The sequence below is a fragment of the Athene noctua genome, chromosome 5 (genome assembly GCF_965140245.1).
Source record: "Athene noctua chromosome 5, bAthNoc1.hap1.1, whole genome shotgun sequence".
In the NCBI taxonomy this organism is placed as follows: Eukaryota; Metazoa; Chordata; class Aves; order Strigiformes; family Strigidae; genus Athene; species Athene noctua.
Window position 1 is genome coordinate 47,051,362 of NC_134041.1, and position 12,978 is coordinate 47,064,339.

At 40.6% G+C, this 12,978-nt stretch overlaps 1 protein-coding gene across 2 annotated transcripts in view; it reads left to right on the top strand.

Moving 5' to 3' along the window:
• WDFY4 (WDFY family member 4) overlaps positions 1-12,978 on the top strand; it is a 145,414-nt gene that overhangs the window by 14,358 nt on the left and 118,078 nt on the right. For both annotated transcript variants that reach the window (XM_074908354.1, XM_074908353.1), the window contains exons 7-12: positions 990-1,179; positions 3,264-3,424; positions 3,761-4,213; positions 5,790-5,894; positions 7,779-7,969; positions 11,531-12,135. In XM_074908354.1, coding sequence (XP_074764455.1) covers positions 990-1,179; positions 3,264-3,424; positions 3,761-4,213; positions 5,790-5,894; positions 7,779-7,969; positions 11,531-12,135 — 1,705 coding nt within the window. The remainder of the gene's footprint in view (positions 1-989; positions 1,180-3,263; positions 3,425-3,760; positions 4,214-5,789; positions 5,895-7,778; positions 7,970-11,530; positions 12,136-12,978) is intronic.

A 12,978-nucleotide genomic window follows, 5' to 3' on the forward strand; every position in this document is an offset into this window, starting at 1 on the left:
CTGGAAGCTGAAGTTTTTTCTACACAAAAAATAAAATTACAGGCAAGAACCAGTCCCACCTGATCACACTAATGTAAGCAAGGACAAGATGTATTATATTTTTTTGAATTTGTGTGATTCAATGTGTGAGCCTAAGGCTCATGCACAGTCTGAATATACGGTTGAGGGCACTGCCAGAGCAACAGTATCTTTTGGGACAAATCATGATTGATTGAGTTATATCTTCATTTCTTCCTTGGCTTTGTCAGAGTAGTGGGGGGTTTTTTGGGGTTTTTTGTTTGTTTGTTTTTTCTTTAATTAAGAAGTGCAAAGGCCATGGGTCTGAATTTCTTAGAAGAAAAAAAAATTCTATAGTCCAAACTTTACTGTCAGTGTTCCTTGTCATGGAGCAACTGCATACAGGTATTTTTATTTTTTAAAACAAAAATTTGGCTTCCTGGGTGAGATTGAAAGGCTGAGGGATAATAGTTCTAATAGTATGGGATGGTTTAGATATTTTGAAGCTGTCCTGGAAGGACTGGCCATCAGATTAGACAAGAAAACTAGGCTTCACTGCTCAGAACAGGATGTGTCCCATTACAAAGCAAAGAATTCATCTGTGAACTCTGCACAGAATCGGTGATTGACTTAGTACAAGGCAACTAAATACGGTCAGCCTCCACTTACCTTGTACTCAAACAGCTGGATTCACTGTATATTAATTTTGGTGAGTGGGTGGGCTGGAAATTTATACTCTTGAGACTGAATCAACTTCTAGGGGTTAAGCAAAGAAATACATGTACACTTTAGAACCAGAAATACTCTTCATATAGCCTCTGAAATGAATGTATGTTCATATATCCTCTTTTCTTTCTAGAAAAAGAGTTATCTGACTCCTATTTTACTGGGAAATAATTTTTCATACTTGTTCTGTTTTTGTTAGTAACTTTGAACTTGTTTGACTGTCAGTTCTTAAATACCTGCCTTTTTTTTTTTTTCTTCCTCTACAGCTGTGGACTGCATTAAAATAGCTATTCAGAATCTCTTTAAACTGTCTGATACCCTACCTGCTTGTGATGTGTGTGAAGCTGCTAGTATTGTCTTGTGCTTTGTGAAAGATTCCTATCCCATATCATCAGCTTTATTAACAGAGTTTGAAAATAATGATGGCTACCAACTCCTGCTAAAAATTTTACTCAGGTAAGTAGAGAGGTTTTTAGTGGGCTTCTAGAGGATGGGAAAACTTCATTTTCAGAATGCATGGTGGTCTGTTTTAAAATATGAATCATGTAGGTAATCCTGTGTGGATGCAAAGGTAGTAACAAAGACCCTGATACTGGGTCTTTCATTCCTATTTTAGGAAGGGAAGCAGTACATAACTTCTTCTACTGAAACCATAAGGGAAATTAATGGTAGAAGTTAGTCTAGAGGTGAGATATGGACTTCCTGAACACAAGACAAAGGTTCTTCATCAATTAGTATTAGAGGGGATGTAGGTCAGAGACATTTGTCTCGGTTAAGGTGAACTCTTGATCCATGAATGCTAGGGAGGGAAACCTGATCTCCTTGCTGTGCAGAAAACAAACAAACCAACCCATCCAAACATATCTGAAATGTTTACGTTCTTCAGAACTGAGGTGAATATGAGCATGTCAGGACAAATCCCCACTAGTTATCCTAAGCAAAAGTACAAAGTGGAATTTTTCACTCTCCTTGTCTCCTTGCGTTGTCTAACCACGCTCTGAGTTTGCTATGTCAAAACAGTACATTGTATCACTTCCCCAGAAGCATTTAAGAACCTTGTTCTTGTTTCCTTTAATATTGTATGAAGAGAGCATTTCCAGGTCTTCTCAATGTGTTGTTGTTTCCATTCTGGCTTTGCCTTTTCTTCTCCAACACGTGCAAGAATTTTGGTCCCTGAACAGTATGTTAGACTGAAAGGGGGGTGGGGTGTATTTAGTAGTTTGGATCTAGAGGATTGTAATTTGAATCATGAATCCAAATATATCCATAGGTGAGTATGATTTCTGATGATTTTTGGAAGGCCCAAAATTATTAACTTAAAGTGGGAAAAAGTTTTGTCTTTTTCTAGCAGTGTTTTCTTTGGTTACCATAGATTGTTTAGCTTTCCCCAATAAACTGTGCTGAGATATATAGTTCTGATGAAATTCTACCCATGTAAGGGCAGAAACACCTGATCTTTATCAGTAAGGGCTGTGACTGCCCCCATCCATTTTTAACTGGTGTAACTAGCCTGGAGAGACAGAAATAACATACAGGTGCTCAGGACTTCATATTAGTCTCCCTTCCCAGCATATACTTGCAGAAAGGGATAGACAAGATAGACACAGAGCTTCTTTCCTGAACATTTTGTGTGACCAGGTTTCTTCTCTGATGTTTGGAATTTTTCACATAAAAAGATTTTTACTGATTGCATTCTTTCTCACCAAAACAGATACTAGCATTTACCCTGGCCTTTTTTATTATTATTGTTTAGATTAAAACAGAACATATTTGTTTTGTTTTCTCCTGAGATTCTTTCTAACTTCCAGTATGAGTCTATTGCTATGCTCCTAACTCATGCCCAGATGTTGCAGTTTTCCTTAAGAACTGACCCCTCTAAGCAGTACAGAATAGGACAATGTGATAAGCAGCTCTGTGCCATTTGACAGATTCTTACTTCAGTCTAAACTGTGACAAATCTGGGGTTACAGTTCAAATTACTTCCTTACATAGGAGAGACATACCATCTTCATGTCTGATTCACAAAGCTCAGGCAATATAATATTTTCCCCTTCTTAAGGGCTGAGATTTTTCTGTTATTTACCTCAGTCAGCAAGTCCCTTACCTTGCCACCCATATGCTTACTTTTTAATGTAAAGTTTCTGTTTTAATTTTTTTGATATCTCACACAATTTAAATTTTTACTCCCCAAAACAGGCATTCTTTTGGAGAGAATTTTTTTTTTTTTTTTAAAAAGTACACATAACTGGACTAAGTTCCAATATTTCTCTTCCTCTTCTTCAGAAGACTCTTACAGTGTCACTCCAATCTTTTTCTTCAGATTGTAAGCTTTGTTCTGATTCAGAATGTGCCACCATGGTGTGAAGTTACTGTGTGTAAGATGGTTAAAAAATTCACAGAAATAAGACAAAAAGACAGTAAAACAGACTGGGGAGGAGTGCTGAGTGAAATGTTCTTGTGTACTCAGTACCTGGTGATATATCCAAAATGTTTGTATTACTAAGGCATGAACATATGACCATCCTAAGTTTTGTTCCTAGATGTGAGGGGTTGCAGCAAAATGAAGGAGACCCTTATCTGGATGAGATCTTGGACATGCTGACGTGCCTTACAATCTGTGGAAAAACTGAACTGAAAGTTTCTGGCAATATTGTACACCCTCAATTGCCTCACTTTGATTTTGAACGGACACGGTCTTCTGGTACAGTATACGTATATATGTGTGGCTATGTAGGTGGATCATAGACAAATTAAGCTCTATTCATTATGTGTCTTCAGATAGAGGAAGGAGTATGAAATGTCATCTTCTAATCTATGTGCTTAACACTGCAGGAGCCTGAATGCTACCTACATCAAACTGAACTGACTGTGTCAGCTGTAGGGTCTGATTCAAGGTTGAGAACATGTCCCCCAATTACACCACTTGTGTCTGTGACTCTATTTCCACTCTCAGATATGATTTAACATTATAGTTATGGTGCTTGCAGTCTTAAATAGTATTGATGTAAAAGTAATCTCATCTGGCTTTATCCCACAGGAATGACAGTGAAGAACCTTCAGGCTTTTCAGGTGTTGCAGTCCATTTTCCAGAAAAGTAATGATCAGTACCTGTGCGGAAGAATCTTGGCAGCAATTAGTACCATATGGGCCTGGGACACGGTGAACTTCTTTCTTCTGGAATGGACATTACAACCTATCAACCAGTTTACTGACATAATCCATTTCAAACCTCACCCAATCCAAGTCCAGTTCTTCAGACTGGTGGAGTCCATAGTGCTAGACCTGTCCTATGTCCCCCATGAAATTTTGAAGAAGATTCAGTATTTGATAAAGGAAAACATAGTGCCATTCTGCACCTTAACAGCTCTCCGGTGCCTCCTCAGCATGACCAGGAAGGACCTGTTATTCAGTGACATATTTCGTGACTCTGGGCTCTTAGGTCTACTGCTGGCACTTTTGAGGAAGCAAGCCAAGATCCTGAGGAAGTCAGGTACAACTTAATGTCATTCACAATGACTGTTGAAGAAGACAGATCAATGAATGAAGAAATTAATTAATCACTTCCTACAGTCAGTCTGTACATTTTATGTACTGAGTAGCTATATTTTGTCCGCAAGACAACTGGTGTAAGTTTGATATAGTAAGCTGGGTCCTCTCTGAAATCTTAGCTGTTCATCATTCTATTCACTACCTTAAACAATTCTGGGCTATTCTTCACCAGTATATGATGAAATATTCTGGAAGGTACCATTCAGCCCACATTTGTAAACCAGTCTCAATTTGGGGCTTGAAAGTAGAGGAAGAAAGTGTTTTCCTCCGAAAAAAAACACTTAATCCTGAGGACTGATGATAGAAAGCAGTTTCTTGAATTTTGGCCATATATTACCCACAGTTACTACCATGCATTGTCATCTAATATAATTATCTCCTATTATGAAAACAGGAAGGTAATATTCCTGGTGTGGTAGCTGTGGGGTACAGCTGACTTGGGGAGAGACTCGCATATTTAAAAGCTTATAACTGCTATTTTAAAGAAAGACCAATGCATGATAACGTTTTCCGTATTGTATAAATTGGGAAATGTCTTTAAATTTCAGTTCAGTAGTTGTTTAGTAAAGGGGGAGGGACCCAAAGTACTAGGTATAACTTCTGGTGCAGTAAGCACAATTGAATTATTTATACATATTTATTCCAAGCAACAGAAGTTCCAGAGTGCAGACATCCATTACCTGAAAGGACACTTAGATTTGCATTCTTGATTGTCAGAGAACTAGTTTTGTACAAGAGTACTTAGATAAGGATTGTCAAGATAAATACTGAGGTGCTTGAAAACTTACCTTCTGGTTATGGCCTGGTGCATAGGGGCTTTCTTCTGTCTTTGCATTAATTTCACTGCTTTAGATCACTTGGTGATCTAAATTTTATAGATTAAGTGATTGAACAGCTATGTAATTTGTAAATTCAGACAGACGGATGAAGAGGGACAGGTGGGAAGACACTGTGTGAAGTGATCATTCCTTCCCTCTTTTAGTTTCCAGAAATTTAGCCTGCAAACTTCAAGACTTTTAGATCTAAAAATAACCTACCTTACAGTGTCTGATCCCAGAAATATTTGCCTTTGAACATCCAGGGAATTTCTGCTTTTCACTTCTATTTTAGGTATTTAAGTATTCCCTGTTGCTATAATACCACTTCACTGCTCATAATCTGTAATGTTCTTTTATTTCTGTGTGTTCCTACAAGGTATCACTAAACAAGTAACTCTGCATTAGTTGGGAAGTGGAAACACCACTATTACCAGTATTGCCTATAGTTATGCAGGACAGCTGGGCTGCAGAGCATAGAATTAGACCTGTGTTTCCGAATCCCAGACTAGACTCTGATGACTAGACAATGCCCTGTCTGTATTTTGTTGCTTATTTTAGGGTTCAAGTAGCCTGTAAGTAATATTTAAGAGAAAAATAGAATTTGCTGGAGAAATGGTTTTCCTTTTTGGTTTAGTATATTTTAGCTACAGTTAAACATGTCCTGTATAAATTGTATTACAACTTTTAATATACTGACAGCTGGAACCCATCTGGTTGGTCTTGAAGGAAGCACTGAGAAGGAATTAAATACTGTGATGCTGAAGATGGTGGCTGCCCTTACAGTGAGGTCTGTGAGGAACACTGGTAAGAAATGACATATGACTGCATTACCTTTGTGATATTAGTAGGAAGTGGCCACAATGCCTCTTAAGGAGCACCAACAGATTTTATGACTTTTTGCTTCAGTGAGAAGTGGAGAACAAAATCTAGAAGCGTAGAGATAATAGTGTTACCCAGGAAGAAACATGGCAGATTGCTATGGTTTGAGCTCAGAGGGCTGAGCACCAGGCAGCTGCTCACTCCCCGCTTCCTCCTCAGGACTGGGAAGAAGAAATAAAACAAAAGGCTTGGAAATCGAGATAAGAACAGGGAGGGATGACTTATGCATTATGATCACAGGCAAAAGACACACTTCTTAGGGGAAGAAAAAGAACATAAATTTAATTCAGACACTAAAACCAACAACACCATTTAACAGACAGAGTAGGACAGTGAGACGCATTACCACATCTTAAAAACGCCTTTCCTCTGCCCCTCCCTTCTTCCTGGGCTCAGCTTTACTCCTGATTATCTCCTTCCCCCCAGCAGCACATGGGGACAGGGAATGGGGGGGTGCAGCCAGTCCCACTGCTTCTTCCTCCTCAGTGTATGTGTGGGGGGGACTTACTGCATTCTTCTCCTGCTCCAGTGTGATTCCCCTCACAGGAGACAGTCCTCCATGAACTTTCTCTGACATTAATCCTTCCCATGAGCCACAGCCATTCCTGAGCAGCCGTGGTGTGGTCCCCCTGGAGTGTAGCCATCCTCCCAGTGCCTACCTATAACAGTGGGGGCTTCTTGCCACAGAGTACCAGCCTTCTTTAGTTGCAGTCACCTGCTCCGATGTGGGGTCCTCCACAGGCTGCAGGTGGGTCTCTGATTCACCATAGCCCTCCATGGGTGGCAGGGAGGTGGCCCTGCCATCTCACCTTGGGCTCCAGGGGAGCTCTGTACCTGCACACCTCCCCCAGTTCTGCTCCTTTCTTCCACTACCTCAGTGTTTGCACAGATGTCCTCCTTGCAACTCCTCCACACAACTCTAATTCCTCTTCCCAGGTTCCCCTTCCTAAACACATTATTGCCAGGCACAGCCACTGTTGCTAACTGGCTCGGCCTTGGTGCAGGGGTGGGTCTGACTTGGAGCCAAGGGAGCTTTGAGAAGCTTCTCACAGGGGGGCACCACTGTAGCCCTCCCCTGCTACCAACCCCCACCCCCCCGCCAAATCCAGCACACAGATATTCTCATCCTGCATAATGAGCCTTATCCCAGTAGTCACCCTGCTTCCCTCATCCATGTGGATACTCCTGAAGTGTTTACATGGAAAACACAGAACCACCTTGTGGAAAACAAAGCTGTGTGTGAGAGTTCTGTGTATTGTTTGTTCATCCAGTTTTCTTCCATGGTATCTGTTATTTGAAATCTTGATGGTATCAGATGCATGTTGAGAAAGACTCATACATTTAGCACTGGCATACTTAAGAGCTGTATGTGTGGGGAATCTTGTGGAACATAGTAATATAGAAGTGAACTCTTCTGAATACTGGAATCACTTAATTCACTCTTGAATCCTAGAATCATCACAACTGCAGCATCTTACACAGTTCAAATATATTATCATAAACTATCAAACAGTCCTCTTCATAAATGAGAGAGAAGTTTAAGTTGTAAACTAATAAGGCATCTTTTCCTTTGCATTCATTATTTTATTGGGAAGCTGTCATCTCTGATGATTAGAAACCATGGTCATCCAGTCATTTTATGCCTAGTTGTACTTGTGCCATTCATTTTACATCATCTTTAGCATAACCAGCTCTTCTTGCCTCTTCTGCTGTATTTGTAGAAATGTGGCACTTCAACACTGGAAATCTGTCTGTGAAAACTACAAGTAAAGGATAGTAAGTAACAAATGTTACTGTGTTTGTCCCCAGTTGTTCTGAAGGACTATGGAATGGTGCCATATATTAAGATATTTTTGGATGATGAGTGCTACAGGAGTGCTACTCTCAGCATCTTGGAGCAGCTATCAGTCATCAACTATGAAGAATATATGAGCATTATTATTGGGGCCCTCTGTTCTTCTACTCAAGGGGAACTGCAGCTGAAACTAGATCTGCTGAAGGTAATTATTGTGGCTCTCCACTTGGGTGGTTTTTTTCTTGGAAACTGCTTGGCTTGTGGCAAATTGCTCTTAATCTCATGCCTAGCACTGTGGTTTTTTCCAGAAAGGTAAGTACAGAAGAAAAAAGAGCCATGGGCCAGTTTCTGATTCTGGTAAATTGCATGCTTTAATTTTTAGTGATGTGTGTGTGGTCAACACCTTCATTAAGTATCAGATTGTGAAGTATTTTGGAGACTTGAATAGTAATGCAGGACAGGGAAATGGAAGTGGCAAAGGGCACAGTTGTATGAATAGTTCTATGTAACTTGACAGAGAAAGGAGGAAAAAATGTAAATGCAAGTGAAGACTGATGTGGAGGGAGGATGTGAGAAGATCCAAACAAGTGAGATTGGAAGGAGCAGGGTAGGCACAAGATGATCAACTTGATCTGATAAATTTCCAGGGCTGAAACTTTACTGTCCTTAATTTTGTCATCTCTTGCATACACCAGTGTCATGGAAAAAGAGATGTGAGATGATGGAAAGGAGGAGTCTTACGAATGTTTGGAGGAAGAAATCAGAACTATTCATATCCTCTGTTGTGTTTATAGAGGGTCTGATCCATAAGCAATGAAGCAGGAGAAAGAATGAGTGTGCTTTACTTTGGTTTAGATCACCGGCATCAAATGGAAAAGCAGCTGTGTTGTAAGCACTGATTTAAAATTTCAACCTTCTCTACCAAGTGTGAACTGAGTTCACCTGTCAGCACAATATAGCAGAATATTCTGTAATAAAAGAACCATGTTACTTTAAAAAAAACCCAAAATATGACAAAGTTTAGTGTTTCAAATCAAAGATATAAACTTTAACAATATTTGTGGAAAAGTTGAGTACAGTGTCCAAACTAATATGAAAATGAATGCGGTTTCAGTGTCTAATTTTGACAAATGATAACTGTATTAAAACATAATGTAAGCAAATGAATTTATTATCTACAACCATTGGGACTGTGATTGTATTACACACAAATTCAGATTGATTTGCTAATATATATTTAGCTGTTAAAGCCTGAGCCCAAATGCAATTAGCACTGCTGTATTCCAGCATAGCACGTGGACAATTATGAGGAATAACAAATAATGGAATGTGAAATAAATTCTGTTAACGTTAACTGAGTTAGGGGGTTTCCAGCAGACATCAGTTTCATAGATTCAAGACAGAGGAATACTAACTCATAGGCAATTACATTCTAACTGAGTTAGAGCTGAAGGAAATGTGGTTACTGTTGACCTTCTCTGAAATGTGTTAAAGCCATCCTGATAACTTCAACTCTGAGTTATTAAATTTACTCTCTGTTCTGAAGTCTCTGCCTGGTTTGATACATTATCATGCAAAATTGAATGACTAATAGAGTTCTCCCTCCCCCTCCAGTTCTGCTAACTCTTTCTTTACAGTCCTAGATCCTGTTACAGGGAGATATATTTATGTTCAAAACTGTTCCTCTTCAGCAGGTTGTGAAGTGAAGCTCTTTCACTGGATATCTGTTGGGAAACTTTAAAATTAGCCTTTTCCAATGTGAAAAGATACAGCCTCAAATCTGAAAGGTCCCCCCATCATATTTTCAAAATGAATTGTGCAACATCCCCAAAATATGGGATGGATTATACAGTAGACTGTTTCCTTGCAAACTCTTTTTCTCAGTAATTTTACTTCTACCACTGTAACTCGTAATAACTTTTCTTACATTTGTTTTAAAATGGCAAGCCAATAGCATTCAGATTTTGCAGGTAGTGTACGTTGGTTTTTATGCATGTGTAATATGCACTTACAACCTGCTTTAAGCCCACTGAAGTTAGAGAAAATCTAATGACTTCATTATCTTGAGATCTGTCTCTTCATGGCTTTTTTCCTCCAAAGTGTAGTGCAAACTTCAAATGCTGAGAAAGTGAATTATTATTGCCTTTCTTAATGAGGAGAGCCTGCTGCTGGCAGTATTCTTTGGGCCATCCTTTGTCACTGCGTTTTTGGAAGGGGTCTGCGCAGTCATGTGAGCAAAAGTCTCGTGTGGCTCCTCGTGTATTCAGGGCTGTAGGAGGACTTGCCTATAGAGAGCTGTGACTTCTTCTTCTCAGTTTCTGTATGAAGTTATTTATACTTTAATCTCTGCTTTCATTTATTTAAGGCAAAGGCAGATTTCTTGAGAGAGTCTGAGAAGACTGATGAAAGAATAGCCAAAGATCTGAAACTACTTCTGGCCAAACTAACTAGGATATGTAATGCAGTCAGTGGAGCTAAATCCATCTGGCAGCCAGTCACAAGTGGTGTTCCTCAGGGCTCGGTGTTGGGACCATTTCTGTTCAACATCTTTATTGATGATCTTGATAAGGACATAGAGTGTATCATCAGTAACTCCGCAGATGACACCAAGTTAAGTGGGAGTGTTGATGTGCATGAGGATAGGGAGGCTCTACAGAGAGACTTGGATAGATTGGATCAGTGGCCAACATTAACAGGATGAGCTTCAACAAGGCCAAGTGCCAGGTTCTGCACTTGGGCCACAACAACCACATGCATCGCTACAGGCTTGGGGAGGTGTGGCTGGGGCTGTCTGGAAGAAAAGGATCTGGGGGTTCTAATTGACAAGCAGCTGAACACGAGTCAGCAGTGTGCCCAGGTGGCCAAGAAAGCCAACGGCATCCTGGCTTGTATTAAAAATAGCGTGACCAGCAGAAGTAGGGAGGTGATAGTCCCCCTGTACTCTGCACTGGTGAGGCCACACCTGGAGTATTGTGTCCAGTTTTGGGCACCTCAATATGAGAGAGATCTCGAGGTGCTGGAGTGAGTGCAGAGGAGGGCAACGAAGCTGGTGAAGGGCCTGGAGAACAAATCCAGTGAGGAGCGATTGAAGGAGCTGGGACTGTTTAGTTTGAGGAGAAGGCTGAGGGGAGACCTCATCACTCTGTACAACTACCTGAAAGGACATTGTAGAGAGGCTGGTGCTGGTCTCTTCTCACAGGTAATTAGCCATAGAACAAGAGGGAACGGTTTTAAACTGTAACAGGGGAGGTTCAGACTGGACATAGGAAAAAATTTTTCATGGAAAGAGTGGTCAGTGGAATAGGCTGCCCAGGGTCGTGGTGGAATCACCATCCCTGGATGTGTTTAAGGGTCATTTGGATGAGATGTTGGGGGATATGGTGTAGGGGAGAACTTTGTAGAGTAGGGCTGATGGTTGGACTCGATGATCCCAAGGGTGTTTTCCATCCTGAATGATTCTGTGAAATTTGATTTCTTTGCTAATTCCTGTGAGCGCTATTCCCTGCCTGTCAGGCTGACTCCATGGGTTGCTCCTGGGGGTGCATTCAAATCTTGGTTATTTGACTCATTGGGTACATGGGGGAAGAGAGGAGGAGAAAAGTTGTGCAGTGGTGACCTTTACTTTGACCATTATTTTTTTTTCTTCAAAGAGTGAAATTTCTGTGAAATAATTTTGGTACAGACTTGGAATTTTAAAATGTTCTAAAGCTTCTTTATCCCTTGGCTTAAGTGCTTCTTTTGCCTCCTTTCTTCCCAATGTTTGTAGTCACTCCTGAGAGTACTGGAGAGTCCCAAGAGCCATTCAGCTTTCAGAACCTGCAGTGGATTCAATGGACTCCTGTCCCTTCTCTCAGACATGGAAGGTGCACTGCAAGACCCTCCATCTGGGCTGTGGACAGCAGTTGGACAGAATTGCATATTGGAGCTTGTTTTCTACACGCTCCAGGGGATAACAGCAGCCCTGCACCTGGACCCTGTCAACAGCAACTTCTTCCAGAGAAATGGTCTCTTTGAAAAGATGTCAGAAGATCTCGGGTCACTTGGATGCTTCTGGGCACAAGGGGAATGGCAAATCGGTCCAAGTCTTGAGAAGACAAGGACGTTTGCAGAATTCTTGGATGCAGCTTTTTGCTCTTCAGAACCTTTCCCAATGTGGCTAAAGAACTGCATATGGATTCTGCATTTTCTTGACCACATGGTCAAAGGAACCATTCATGTGGAGAGCTACTTCAAGGAGAGAAAGCCAGAGATGGGAGAGGCATCAAGGGATGACCAGGAGGGATCTCAAGAAGAGCATCTGGTTGCTTTCAAAAGACCAAGCAACAAATTACCTGGCTCTGCCTATAGGCTATGGCAAAACACTGAAGAGAAGTAAGTCTTTATTTACTGCAGGAGATACAATAGTAAGACTTGTATCTGTGTTTTGTATGATAGTAAACTGAGGTAGTCTGTGACATAACCTGCCTAGAACAAACAAATCAGTGCCACAGTCCCAAATACCAGGCCTCCAGACAGCAGAAATCACCTCACTTTGAAAGGTAAATGATGGTTAATATTGGGGCATAAGTGCTCAGTGGAGCAGTGGGACACACAACCCTGACAGTTGCAGAGTTTGTGCTGAAGGTTCTGACACATGCAGTGTGGGAGCAGGAATGGCCTCTAAGGAAAGGGTTGCTGGGACTTGAAGCTTTAGTCTCTGCTTGAATCTGCCCTCATCAATTTTGACTTTTTCAATTATGTGGAAAGCTGTTTCCAGTCACCTGATACATTAAAAATAAAAACTATTTTAAGTTATTTTAAATGCTCCCCCATGCACGTGTGTCCAGGCACGCACACTCTCACTCATTTACTCATCCAGCTGAAACAGAAAATTGGAAAATAATAGTAATGCTGCCTTCCTCATATAATGAAGATTTATATCAAAACATATATCCTTTGCAAGAAGGAAAGGCTATGCCAGAAATCAACATGGCTGTCAGCTATGAATCAATTCTGAATAACTTGCATTTCATAGCTTGTGAGATCTTCTGCCCCTTCATGTGTCTGTAGCTTTATCTTGGATCTCTCAGTCCTTTTCTCGAAAATGTTTCTGGTTGGTGTTATGCTTAAAAAGGCTAAGTTTATACTGAGATTCTTTCAGCCCTTATTCTAGGTTATTCCACAGTCATCTTCCAGGTTTAAAGACCAAGTCATTAAGTCTGCCACTTGTAGCTA